This window comes from Anopheles arabiensis, chromosome 2, assembly GCF_016920715.1.
Source record: "Anopheles arabiensis isolate DONGOLA chromosome 2, AaraD3, whole genome shotgun sequence".
Lineage (NCBI taxonomy): Eukaryota > Metazoa > Arthropoda > Insecta > Diptera > Culicidae > Anopheles > Anopheles arabiensis.
In genome coordinates, this window is record NC_053517.1 from 105,696,079 (window position 1) to 105,710,506 (window position 14,428).

At 44.5% G+C, this 14,428-nt stretch overlaps 1 protein-coding gene across 9 annotated transcripts in view; it reads right to left on the bottom strand.

The window, feature by feature from the left end:
* The window catches only part of LOC120906708 (regulator of G-protein signaling 17), a 29,657-nt gene continuing 15,229 nt past the window's right edge, over positions 1 to 14,428 (bottom strand). For all 9 annotated transcript variants that reach the window (XM_040318648.1, XM_040318596.1, XM_040318603.1 and 6 more), the window contains exons 6-9: positions 2,531 to 2,611; positions 1,301 to 1,529; positions 1,080 to 1,201; positions 1 to 989 (exon numbers count right to left, since the gene is read on the bottom strand). In XM_040318648.1, the coding sequence (XP_040174582.1) occupies positions 899 to 989; positions 1,080 to 1,201; positions 1,301 to 1,529; positions 2,531 to 2,611 (523 nt within the window). In that variant the 3' untranslated portion in view covers positions 1 to 898. The remainder of the gene's footprint in view (positions 990 to 1,079; positions 1,202 to 1,300; positions 1,530 to 2,530; positions 2,612 to 14,428) is intronic.

Here is a 14,428-nt window from a genome sequence, read left to right on the forward strand (position 1 = left end):
TTTAGTTAACGAACAATTATAGTAGCCTAGTGGTCTCAAGGGGACGTTAAAATATGGTTTGTGGGTGTATGAGTGCTTTTTGGTTTTTTACTGTTCACCTGAAATGTGTGCCTGCCTCCTCGTCGCGCCCTTGATTGTTTGTTACACTTCATTACAGATTGTTCCTCTCCTACACACTCAACCACCCACACTAACACACCTTCCCACTCACACACACGCACAAGCGCTGGAGCGCAACGGTATGTATGAATTTATAAGTAGACTTGTGCGAGCGTGTGTGTGTGTTTTTGTGCGTAATAATACGATTGTTTAGATATTTACGTAAAAAAACCGTGCTCCACTCCACCTCACTTCCTCGTTGGTTGTGCTCTGCTTCATCTGCTTTGTCGCGACAAGTCCTTCTTTTCCGGATTGCTTTTGCTCCTAGCGGCGGGCCGCTTGCTTCGCCACCTAATGCTTCTTACTAGCTAACGGGCTGTAACGGGGCACCACCGGGTTAACAGTACCCAATAATGCGATGAGGCGCCGGTTCGAAGCATTCGTCGTTTCGTTCTTGCAAATAAATATCATTTTCTTAGGGGGAGTTTTCTTGTTGTATCGCCTTCACCAAACGTGAAGCAAAATGGTGTAAAACGAGTAAAAAAACGTAACATTTTAAACTAAAAACATTTAAAAAAAGCTTTCAGTGTTCATTGCGCTTGCTATACGATCAGGCAAGACTCCTTCTGCAGCGGATCAACCATCCAACCTTGTTGGGCTGGGCGTTTGCAGTAGTAGGCTGTGTGCGTTTCCTTCCCGTTGCATCTGTACGCGAACGATCGCTGCGTGAACATTTGGTTTGCGCAGGGGGGAAATTAATTACCGCAAAACTAAGCTGGCTCGGGCGCACGCGGTCGCTCTAATTGCTGGGACTTTCGGCAGTCGAACCGGACGCCGACACACCGTCTGGAATTTGGGCCAGTGTTTTAAATTGAGGAGAATTTATAAATCTGAAATGCAAAACCAATTGGGTCATTTTAATTGATGTTTATTCCAGGTGCAATTTAATTTCTCTTTCAAAATAATCTAATAAATCCTACCTTGGATACGAATCTCTATGCATAAGTGTATAAATTTGTAGTTGAGCTTCGTCGAAAGTGTGCGGCGTTGGTTCCACCATATTCCTATTAACTATTTCCCTTACACGCGAATCTAACGATACCTGTGGATAAAAGGAGACATGGGGTAAAATTAAAGCGAAATGTCAAGTCATTATCGTGCTTTCTTCCCCCATCCTACAGCACCGCACGGGTTTGCTTACCTCTTTCGGCGATAAAATCGAGATATAGTCTTCATAAATAAACCTAGCCTTCTCCTCTATCGCTTCCGGGTTCGTCTCCTTCTTCAGCTCTTCGCAGGCCAGCCAGAAGAGTATGTTTTCCTCGCTGTACTCGCAGCGCAGAAATTCCCGGAACGCTTTTCGCCCGCTGGGGCTTCGCATTAGTTTGTCGAAGCTTTTGCCCCAGCTGCGTATCTCCTCTAGCGTTGGTCTGGGAACGAAGTGTTTGTTGCGGGTGAGGGAGAGAGAGAGAGAGAGAGAAAGAGATGAAGAAAAACGTGTATGGAAATGAGCGCTTTTCAGTGGGTTGGGTTGGGTATGCTTAAGCGGGAGAGTGCAAAGCTGTTCATTTGTTCAATTTTAATTAATAGCTACACATTGACAGCATCACACAGGGGGCAGGCCAAGGGCTGATGGGAGGTGATGGAATTGATAGAAATAATAATAGAATAAACAACGGGCATGGTGAGCGATGTGTAGGAGAAAATAGTTTCCAATATCAAAGGTGTACAACTCATTGTGAAAATATTATACACATAGAATTGTTAAAGAGAAAAAATAAAATAAAGGGTAAATACAGTGATACAATTTCAGGCAAAAAACAGAGACGAAAATATTTTACTTTAGTTTTTTTTATAGCGCAAACAATATATATCAACAGATGTTCAAATAAATGGGATCTTGAAATGGCCGAGTTGAGGTATTTAATTGTTTGAAAATGAATTCAAAACGTCAAATAATGGCAAACAAAATATATGATCCTCTAAAGTATCCTAGACCGAATGGCACATTCAACATAAATGCAAGCCAAAAAGTAATCTAAATAAACGATAAAATTTTTGATGAACGCTAATAAAGCACAAGCTAATTAAAAAGTAAAGTTATACCTAAAAACAAAATCAAATTCAATAACATAAAGAGTAAACAATAAAACAATAAAAGAACTATAAAACAACAAAAGAACATTACAATAAAAGAAGAAAAAATAAATAAAACATAGTTAAACAAAATGACAAAACTTTGAACAAAAAAATATAAAAAAATACAATATATTTATATAAATATATAATAATATATAAAAAGGAGAAAAAAATATAAATAATGACTTGAAATCAACCACTTGAAACACACACTAAACCAGAAAAAAAAGCACGTAAAACATTGACACGACGAGATGACGAGATTCATACGGGCGCAAGAGAAACTACTCACTGTTCACCATCGAATAGGGTATCGGAACTAGCTTGGTCTTTTTTCGTAGGCCCATTGTCTTCTGCATTTTTTATAGCCAAACTGAAAGTAGAGCGAAAGAAAAACAGCACACATGACGGAAATTAGTTTTATGTTTTTTAGATGCTGGATAACAACAATTAGAACAGCTTTTTTCCCCTTACTAATTCTATACAACTATATGCCGGCAGGTGCACGAGAGAAAGATCGTTGACAGTGATTAATTATTTTCTAATGAGCAACTTTTCAATTTTCCCTTTTTCTCCTGACAGTCCTTCTGTTTTTTTATTGCTAGAGAGCTTAGCTAAATGTACTTTTGTTTATTATCACACATTTGTCTTCCGGGCTTTACTGCTCTGCTTTGACTGCATGAAGTATTCATACTTATGCCGGCCGGTAAAGCCTTGACAATAAATTACGAACACAGTGACAAAATGCTTCCGTTGTGGAGGGATGTTTTGGCGTTTTCTTTTATTTGTGGAGGATAGGATACGAGAATAACAGCCCACCGGTAGGATAATTTTCCGGCTAGCAAAAGGGCTTGAATTAATCAATGGATGCGATCTCTGTCTGCTCCGTCACCTGCAGCTCCGTCCCCGTTTCAGGTGCATGGAAGGTGTGTACATATATATGTGTATGTGTATTTGTGTTTATGGTTTGATCGTTACAGTTCCGGTATATAAAATTTATGAACGAAGCTTCCGAGCATCCCCGAGCAAACAAAATATGGAAATATGTGTATATATATCTACCGCACACCTGCTAGAAGAAGAACGCACATGCAAATGAGACTGAGCGAAAGAGAGGACCAACAGTCCCCAGGAGTAGCAGCAGCGGAGAATGGCATGAAGCCAAAGTCACCCTACACAGGGGCTCTGCTGTCCTCGAATATTTATCAATGATATTCCCCATCTGCACGCTGAGAGCCAACCCCCAGGATCAAGTTAGCTGTCGAGGCTGTACCCTCGGGTGGTGAAAAACTCGGAGCAGGATGAATAAAGGAAAACAGCAATGGGATGAATGGGCCCCACCGACTGTCTTGCACGTGATCGCGCACAGGAAGGGCACAGGAAGCGGACGCCAGGAATGCAATCTTTTATCCGTTATTTTTTATTCAGCAGCAGCGGCAGCAGCAGAGAATGGAAGATTTGTCACGTAGCGGTTATTATTGAATTTATGCTACCACACTTGCTTTTTGCTAAATTTAACGAAGCCTTGCTTCACCGGACGACCTTTTTTTTTGGTCTGCTGGAGGGGCTGTAGAGAGTGTGAGAGAAAGAGTGTGTATGTGCAGGGAGCCATCGGGAACGGATCGTCTTTTCGTTGGAGCCGCAGGCGGGTTTATTTGGGTTTGAAACGTCGATAGCTTATGAGGTGTGTGGATAGCAAATACTACCACTGTTGTGTAGCAGGGGTTTCCGCTACCAAACGGACTGTTGTCGATGGAATATTTTATTAAATGTCACCGAAAAGGCAGCAGAACAATCAGCTGTAAGCCTTGTAAAGATATATTTTCGCGAAGCACAGTTTAGTCGTTTACATTTCATAGCAAAGGTAAATCATTTCATATTCATGTAATGAAAATATGTCACTAATTCACTTTTAGACAACTCGAAAATGTAAAAAAGCAACATAAAAATCTGGGTTTAGGCAACGAAGATTGAGCAATTAGAATTATGCCACAAGAATTAAAGAGGAGGAGGACACTTGGGCAAGATTGCTTGAATGGTTATTTGCATTGTTTTTTTTTCTCGGAATCTTATCGCAACCAACCTATCACAAACAAAACGTTCGAATCGAAATTGACATTTAGCTAAGCGTAAAATCAACACCAATTAAGATAACACTCCACCTGAGAGCGCGCCTGGTGCCTCAAAACCAACAATCTTCTCCTCTACTTCAAACCGCCATTAGGCATTTAACGGTCTCAATCGTTCGCTCTGCTTCTCTCATTTTCCCGTTTATTTTCCACTTCACTCTTACCCCTTTCGAATTTTTCCAATCGCCTGGCGCCATTTTTCGGCCATACCGGAGTGGATGGATTACCGTTTACGATGACACAGCCACGCACACACACACCTGTGAACACTGCGAGATGCACGCCAGAGTCAACCCACTGGCACAGAGCGCACAAAATGGCCAACGGTTTGAGTTAATGTGACAGTGCAAACACTTGACCCGGTCGGTTTGGAGGTGGAGCGCCTTTGGTTGAAGCGTTGTCACACTTTGCAGGGCCCACCGGTTTGCGGCGGGAAGGCTAGCGAGGCTAGCGAAGCTCAGCTCTTCCCAGCTTGCCCGCCAGGATAGTGGCACACCTTCATCAACACACACACACGCGCGCTCGTACACACTGTTACCAGAGTCTATTGTTTCGACATGTTTGCGCAGCACTTAAGGTTTTGTCTTTCCACCCACTTTCCGAGAAGGTTGGCGCGCGAGCGGAAGCGTTGCTTCACGGGCGACATCCAAAACGGGGGGGTAAGTACTTGGGAGGGAATGGTACACACAGGCGAACACACACACACACACACGCGCCGTTACGTGGACGGTACGTGGAAAACTTAATCGCACACGAGGGGACACTTTTTGACGTTGTTTTGGTTGGTTGATTTAAATTTTACTGCACTGCTGGAAGGGATTAAGATAGTCGTGGTAGTAGTGGGTTTGATGTTGTCTTTGCACTCGGATTATTCACTTGGCTGCACATTACAATACGGCGGGGAATAGACGCAAAATGTCACAACTGTAAATACCAAACACTAAAGAGGTCCTGGGGCATCTGAATGCACAACCACAAGCTGGTGAAATGGTTTATCAATCGTATTATTTCCAAAGAAGGAACCACCAAAGGGCAAACAGCACCTGACTCTTGGCACTGCACTGCCCAATCGCTGCACAATCAATTTGCATTTTCCGACCCTTCCGCCTAGCGTCTTAGTGCCCAAAGCGTAACGTCCGAGGCCCCACTAATGACACACTCTTGAACATGAATAAAATTAGCTAAAGAGAATTTTGCTGCCTAATCAGCAGTGGGCGGACACAATCAAGCGGAGTGGGTGGTTGAAACGCAGGGTGCATGTATTAGTGGCAATTTAGTGATTGTCTACCACGGCCAGCACCGGACACCGGCTGGCGCTCATTTCCGGCACTAGGTGCACGGTGTGTTGAAGCACTAGAAATCATGTTAGAGACAGCCTTAGGACCCACACCCACCTTCATGTGTATCTGTGGACGTTTCATGTGGACGGTCTATGGGAAGAAACGATATGGCGATGTGTCACGGGCAATGGGAGACGATGTATAGCGGAGTGTTAAGCAATTATACGAATGATGAATTATTCTGAGATCCGAATGAAACAAGATGGTAGAACCATTTATCCAATTTTGTTTCAATCATCTTGCTTCTTTCAGCTGTTCCAATTAATCTCATTTAAACTCAGTGTTTTTAATACAAAGTTCTACCATAATAATTGCTCATCCGCCAATACCTCAGTAATACATCAAACATCTTCATCACTCACTACCTTGTCGCATCTGTCAAAAGCGTGTTAGTGGCCATCGCCATCTGTCAAAACAAGGGTGTACACGTGTGACAGCTCTGTTTACGCTTTCAGCACGCTTCCTCCCTGGTCCGTGTATCGAGAATTTTGCCAAACTTTATCCTTCTCCCTTTTGGCAGCAACTTATATACCCTTTGCGCGACAGACGCCACCACGAAACTCATATTGAATCATCCCTTGGACACACACACGAAGGAACGTCCCCAGGAGGAGGATGTCGCACCCGAGATACGTGAACCGGGCGCATCATATTTGAGGTTAATTACTTTGATGATGGGTTTTCTCCCCCCCGGATGGCGCTGATGATGTCAGTTACGGGCGGCATCCTCCACGTGCTGTATGGCACTTGGTGTGAGCAAACAAGGGTCAGCAGCAGCGGTTATTAGTAGTTGGCCACAAATGTGTGCACATTACTTTCATGTGTGTGTGTTTTTTTTGGGACGCAACGATTTTTCGGCCCAGTGCCAGGCCCCCTGGTCAAGCTTAAGGTTTGCGCTTGCGATGAAGGGGCCACATGGTTTCAGTACTGGACCACGTTTCGTGCCAGCCCGTGCTATGCCAACCGGGTGATAATAAAGTTTTAATGGGTTTGTTTTGATGGAAGTGCCAACGGGTTCGGTTCGGTTGTCGATGCGGATGGGACGAAGTTTGACGATGAAGTACATGTGTCTCGTTGAGGTTGTGCTAGTGAACACACGATCACGTTGATCGAACGTCTTTTTCAACTTATTTTGTATCTCAATCCAGTTGGATATGCCATGGAGTGAAACGTGGAGTTTCAGCGGGAGTTTGTGATTGAAAAAATGTGGAGGACTTAATTAAAAAGTAAGAACATTACCCGAGAAGAATGTGTGGATAACAAAGTTTAATTATTGAAAAATTAAAAAACGATGTCCAGACATTGAAGAGAACGTTGGGCGTTAACTTATAACATTTTCTTATATTGGAAAGACTTTACGTCAGAGGCTAATGGTCAGGATCCGACCTGTGATCAGTTCTTATTCTTATTCGATATTCAGTTTAACCACGGTTGCTGTAACCAATAGCTGCTTGATTACAACTGAGATATTGCTATAAGCAATCCACCACACTATTAAGTTTGCTGAATAATGAAATATCATCTGAACTATCTCCTTAAAAGAGATGCTTTAGACATTCAGCTGTTGTCGTAATCAATATTTGCAAAGGAAATATTTCAAATATGTTGTAAAAAGTTTCGACCTTTCGTGCTGGGACCGGGTTGCCATATGGATTAAATTAATTCAAACGAAAAAAGACACATTGCCATTGGACCGCCACACTGGACGAACGATTTCATCAAATAAAACTGATCACACAATCCCTTAGCTCCAACGATGTTCATTCACCCGAACCGATAAACAAGCCTTGTCTTGATCCACTTTCTCACACTAGCAAAGAGTATTCAAAGCTGTCCTCTGTCTTCCATTCAATTTGTATCAATTTTCGTTACACCCATTCGTGATCGTGAATGATAGCAAAGCGAAAGGAACCGTGGCAGCGTATGGGTTCGGGTCGCGCTGAGTGTGCCCACTCGAAAAGCCTCACACGAGTGACATTGAGTCCTTTCGACGTCACTGTCCTTTCGACGGCACGGGCAGCGGATCAAACAACAGCAACAGTCCCTTTATGCATTCGACACGATTCAATTTTGTGCGGACCCGGGCTAGTAATGTAAACGAGAAACACACCGTTATTGGAAAACAACCTTTCACCGTTTATTGACCATATCCCCATATCACGTTCTGGGCCAGGAATGGTTGCAGACAAATGTAGGGCGATTTGTTTGGCAACGTTCGGTTTGAATTTTTAATCAACAAGCCCCAGCGTCTGTAAACTGAAAACCCGGTTTCCATAAAACGTTTGGTTCCGAGAGTTCCGAAAGTTTCGAACGACAACGATGGTTTTGGCCCCCTTTTTCTTTGTAGTAAAAATTCTCCTGCAACACACCATCACCTTTCGCCTGGATATCCTTCATTATTATTTTACCACAGGGCAAAGGGATTTTATTTTACTTCACCGCTTGGCCGGCGCACATACATTTGTTCGTGCAAGGCATGGGACAAGTTGTAATTCGCCCCCAAACAAGTGGGCGCTCGCGCGCCAACGTCCCTCCCCCGAGGGCATGCAAACGAATTGCCTTTCCCGTGAACGCAAAAAGCAAAGCAAAGCAAAAAATAGAAACAAAGAAAAACAATGGCCCAACCACTCCTGCCGGCAGAAAACAAAAAGGGCAAAAGCACCACAACCCACGCGGGTGTCCAGCTGGTGCAGCAACGCGCACCCAAACCCAGAACGGGAAGGGCAGCCGGTGGGGAAAGGCCGCGCTCAGGAAGAAACTCTCGCTTCCGGTGTTGAAGTTTCGTTTGTTGTTTTATTCATTTCCCCCAACCCGTAAGTAAGTCGGTGCCTTTTCGTATTGTTCTTGGATTTTGCAGTGTGCTGCTGCTTTCTGGTGCTTCCCTGCTCTTCCTTGACCTGGTGAACCGGCCCAGGCCTGAAGACTGCTAGGAGTCAACCCGTGGTTGGTGCTTTTGCAAGCGCCACATACAACCCCGACCCAAGCCGGTTGCCCCAGAGGTTGTTGAATCTATTTGCACTGGGTTAGTCTTTATTTAGCTAGCTAAACAATTGTCCTTAGGGCAGGTTAAGTGCATTGAAGCGTGCCAGCCAATTCCTATCACTAATGTGTTTTGTTTTTCTGTTGCTCGCCGCGTTGCTCCACCTTGGCGCATCACTGCCCGCTGTTAGTTGTCCCTCTCGCTGCTCCCTTTCCCACCCCATACGTGTGGAAAATGGAGTGGAAATATGGTGCTTTTTGTTCATTCGCTGTTTGTTTGCTGCTGTTGTTTTAACCTCTCATCCTTTGAAACGGCGCTCTACATTTTGGTGCAGGTGGTAGTGTGTGGTGTACTGTTTCAAAAGAAATAGATCACACACACACTCCAGCGTACAGTGTACGGTGCCACATTCTTGGAGGGCTTCGAAGGACAATGAAGGATTGGGCTGGAGCGAGCGGGCGGGCGGGAGGGAGCGGAAGGAAATAGACAAGCACAACCTGCCGCTTCCTGATGCGCGGTGACATGAAAGTGGTTTAAAAGCGTCATTACAATGGCGCTCGCAGCGCAGCCTTGAAACGGAACACTCCCTGCACACGGTGGGTTGGAATGGCCGGGTGACGGAAGGGTTGCATGCTTTGTCAATTTCAATTTTTTAGCCATTTCCTTGCATGGTGATGATAATGTTTAGTTCCGCTCTGTTATTGAGGCAGTTATAATTTGAAAATAGCATCAAACTTCACTGAAAACTGTGCTCGTTTGTAACATTTTTAACATGAATGCTAAAGTCATCATCGAACAACGGCCTTCATATTCTCGTTTCATTGTACTCCCACGGAATGATGGAGCATCAGTGAGTCGCACTTCGCGGAACATTGAATCTATTGTGAACTAAATTCTCCTAATTTCTTTGAACCTTGCCATAGTAAAAATAACACACGTAAAAAAAGAAAACAAAATGTTAAATAGCTCCTCAATGAAGTCACTATGCATGTCACCGAGACAAAAAAAAACACACACACACCCGCCCAGGATATTCGGGATCAATGTTGCGCAAAAATAAACTCCACACAGCACAGCCAAATCCAACCCGATCACGTGGGGGTGTTCCACCCACAGGCAATTATTTAAAGCGCTTTTAACCGGTCCAGTCATTCAACCGTTTCACGAACACATCGCCCGACCCTGATGAAGGGCTGCTGCCCCCAGGTGGCCAGATAATCCTGCTCGATGAGGTGCCAAACGCCCCTGTATTGTGTGGGCTTTCTCTGTTCCATCTGTTTGGCATCGGATCAAAGCAGGAACACACTGTGGACGGGTTTCGTCCGAAGGTTTCGTTACGTTGCTTGTTTCCAGAAAACCTGCCCCAAACAACAAAGCAAAGAAGCCCCATAATGTTTATCATCATGGGGCTCATCATGGGGCAGAAGGCATCAACCAGCAGCAGCAGCAGCAGCAGTGGCATCAACAGCGCAAGCGGCTGCCTTCTTTCATCAATCAACACACGAGCCGATGGATTCAAATCGACAACCTGATGAGCGTACTGCTGCTGGGCCGTTTCATTTTGCAAGTTCTCGCGAACAGCGAAAGCTTTGAGGCTATTAGAATCGCACCAGTGAGTCAGCAACAACAACAAAAAAATGGAGCCTCAAACAGCACGCTGAGCTTGGCGAGCGAAACAGTTCCATTGCTTACACCGTTCGCTACGGACAACATCTTTTCTCATTTGCTTCCTTACATCTTACAACACATTTGCACATTGGTAGCAGGACGGGGGCTTGGAACCGAGACGGGGGGAACATTTAAGCCTTGAAAAGTGAAATAAAAATAGCAGATAGCCCACGACGTGAAGAGCGGGATCCCGGCAAGGCTTTGGCCATCGTTTGCAACATGCCTGCCCGTGAACGTTTGGCGTGCTAGGCGCGCCGAGCAAATCAAACGAGGAGCTGAATCTGTCAGCAACCCGCAACGAGGGCACACGGGTGCAACCGTACGGAAGAGTGACAATTTCTTGCCTGTGCCGAAGCTAATCGCGATGGAGCGACCAACCATTCTCGCCCGTCCTGCCTTGTACACATCGCTTCGAAACGAAAACGCCCTCGAGTGAAGTGACCCTGGAGGTGCTGCTTCCCCCCGGGGGGAGCGCGGGTAAAATAGGGCTTTGCTGACTTTTCGGTTCACGTTCGTCTAGGGCCGCCTTTGAAATGGGTACTCCGTGTGTGGGTGCTTTAGCCGGGTGAATGGATTGATCTATTTCTTTTAGCGTGCCCCACGTCTCATCCTTTTTTTCTCGCTAAAGGCATATGTCAGTCATCTATAGTGCTCAGAGATACACACACATGCTTCGCTGAGTAGGCCAAGTGGCGTTCGGGGAATTGTTAGTGAAGAGGGTCAGGATGGACACACACACGCACACATATAATGTGTACTTTTGTGTACTTACCGTGCAGAAGGGATGTGAACAGGAATGATGAATCAAAGTGAAATCAAGCTGGCAGGATTTTAAATTGTAGAGATTTAATGCTTTTGATATTAAAAAGTGGCAAAAAACATCAATTTGAATGTAAGAAATAGTAAAAACAAATAAAAAAGGTAATAATTTGGAATTTTCTGGTCGATAAGATAAAGGTATAAGGCATATCGTCTCATGCAGTGTTTACTGCTCTTTCATCACAAACTGTAGCCTAAAGCATTTTTTAAAGCTAAAACTATATTATCCCTCTTCAACGCTCTATCATATTAGCATTTTATTAGCATTTATAAATACCTAAACTTTTTTCTTATACGAAATACGCTTGATTAGAATGTGACATGTCAGTGAAAGAGAGCAAAATTGCAACAAAAAAAAAATACTAAACCACTGCACGTCCATTCCACGTCCAGCTGGATGATGTTTTATAGTGACAGTTTCATGGCAAACACATTCACCACCGCCGCCAACACCACCACCATCACCAATCAGAGCGCACGCAGGCAGGTCAACTACCAGTAGTGGCAACAGTAGTGTACCCTTAGAGCTGCAGTGCAAAGACCCTGCACACCACACTGCTACCGTCAACGTACAGATGACGATGCGGAACGGGAGAGATTTTAAAATTAATTTTTAATTGAATTTCACTCTCTCCGATTTCTCCTGTCTCAAACTCATAGCCCATGTCTGAAAAAAGCGGTAGAAGACAGGTGTGTTACTAACGCCGCCCAGCGTATCTATGCCAACGGCTACATTGCAGTGCAGTGCTGAACTATTCTAGGGTTCATCTTGTCCTCCAAAGCGTCCCCCACCCTCCCCGTGCCCAGCACAGTTGCACAGTGCGGGAGCAAAATGGGTCATTTATGAACACTTCAAAGTGAAGGAACAGGGCTGTGTGTTGCCGGTGCAGTGTGATAGTGGTTTAATTCAATTCAGCTAAAAACATTGCCGGGTGTCATTTGTGCTTGAGTAAGGAATTTGGTGCACACACCCACAAGAACACACACCTTGCAATTTTCTCTGTGTCTTTGTACCCGGGCGAAGGAAATGTAATTAGCATCCCGACTGTTCATAATCGCAACTGAACCAGGTTGTGACGGCTCCACTTCCCCGTTTTGGCCCCGTTTTATCGGTACGTTTTCGGATATAGGTGTCGGATTAGCGCCGAATGGAACGCCGTAGGCCGCACTCTGCTCAATCACTCAGCTGTCGGAGGCGGTAGCTAGAGCGCACCCGATAAGGCTTTTTGAGGCAGCTCTATATTAATCCCTTACCTCTCGCACAGAGGGCTTAAGCGCGTTCATTGTGCATTAAAATGGATGAAAGGAATCTATGCGAGCTGGCGTGGGCGGGGTAGAATATGTGCTGGGAAAAGATTTCAACCATCAATCCGGTTGAACGTCCTTTGTCCTCACCGGTTAAAGCATATCTCGTGTGTAGAGGATTTATAATTCCGGCACAGACAGGCAACGGCAGGGTTATGACTCGTCGGACACATCATGTACAGCTAATTAATTACTGTTCCTTTGTTCTTGAATTAAAGAGATAAAGCCTCGCTTTCTTGCTAGGTGCGTTACTGTGTTCTACACCTAAAGTGTTGTAGAAGGAAACAAAAAGGCGGAAATTGTGCACGAACATGATTGGGAGCGCCTACATGTATGCAATCAAAGTTACAATTTATCGCTTTTTATAAAAAGTGTGTAGGTGGATTGTATTTTACAGCGTAAATTGATTACATTTACAACTAATGCAATAATCCCTTCAAGTGCTTAAAAAATAAAGTCAATATCAATATTTTTCATACCGTCAGAGATTCAACGAAAACTTTAACAAATCTCCAAAGCGTAACCCAGAATTGTCTGTAAGTTTACAAAATCTTGTTTCATATTCGTAGCACCGCACAAACCCCCTTACCAAAGCACAGCCCAAGAACAAGTGCAAGAAAGTGATAGCGCGGTAAATCATTGTACTATCATACTTGCAAATCGCCGAGAAATATTCACACTCCACTCCACCGTCGTCAAGGATGCCGGAACGGAAATGATGAAGATAAAGCATACTGTGCTGATGTGCAAATGAGAGCGCTGCTGCAGCTATGTCCTAGCATACACACACACACACACACACACACACACACACACACACACACACACACACACACACACACACACACACACACACACACACACACACACACACACACACACACACACACACACACACACACACACACACACACACACACACACACACACACACACACAAACTGGTGCAACAAAAACTGACTACTAAGCAGTTATAAATATTGCTTTTCTTCTGTTGCTCCATAACGACTACACAGCTCCGCATGGTACACGCAACGATATCGTGCTGTGCTGATAAATGAGCAACAAAATTGCATCCGCATGCCGCGAGTGTAACGAGTTGGGTGCTTTGTAAATGGGAAATTATAAGCCAGAATGGCGACTCCAGAATGGATGCCGTGATGAGTGCAGGATGCAGGATTTGTCATCCGGCAAACAGTGCAACCAGCACAAATACTCAAAGGACAGGTTCTATCATTTTCTCCCACCGACATTTCTATTTGATTGTTCGTTGCACACGTTCAATGTCATTCAGTGATTCGGTGTTCGCAGTCAGAAAACTCCAAATCCCTTGCAATAGCACAAACAACGTGTGTCCGTTTTGGCAGAAGCTTCGGCCTCGTTAACGCTTTCAATCACACACGGCTGCACGGATTTCAGCCGCATCTTCTTGCTTGGCCATTTTTGTGTGCCAACGAATGATGTCACCGGTTCACTGTTCTTGACCTTTTTTTGTTGCGTGTGCTTCTGCCTAAAAAAATTCCCAAAAATCATCCTTCACAAGAAAACAAAAGAGAACACAAACAAGCAAAAAAGTGGAAAGATTTTTGGCGGCTCTTTTTGCGCGGGGCCATTCTGATTGCTGTTTTTGTTTGCTGACTGTGTAGTTTTCCGTCCTCTTTCTAGGCAAGCGGATCTTTTCCGCATCGTGGTTCCAGTGAGGCTAGTTTGATATCCTTGAAGGTTCCTTCCTACTGAAGAAAGGATGACGCAAAAAAGGAATCCAAAGAAGGCCACCACCATTTGTAAGCGGTACAATAAGAGAAAAAAACACCATTAGTGAGGCATTAAATAGTAAACCTCGAACAATCCACTGCCTGTGTGTTGCACACTGTTGGTAACTATCTCAAAACCCCCAATAGCGCCTTGTTGTTTGTTTCGTAAAGTGAGCATTGTGGCGTAAAAAAAGA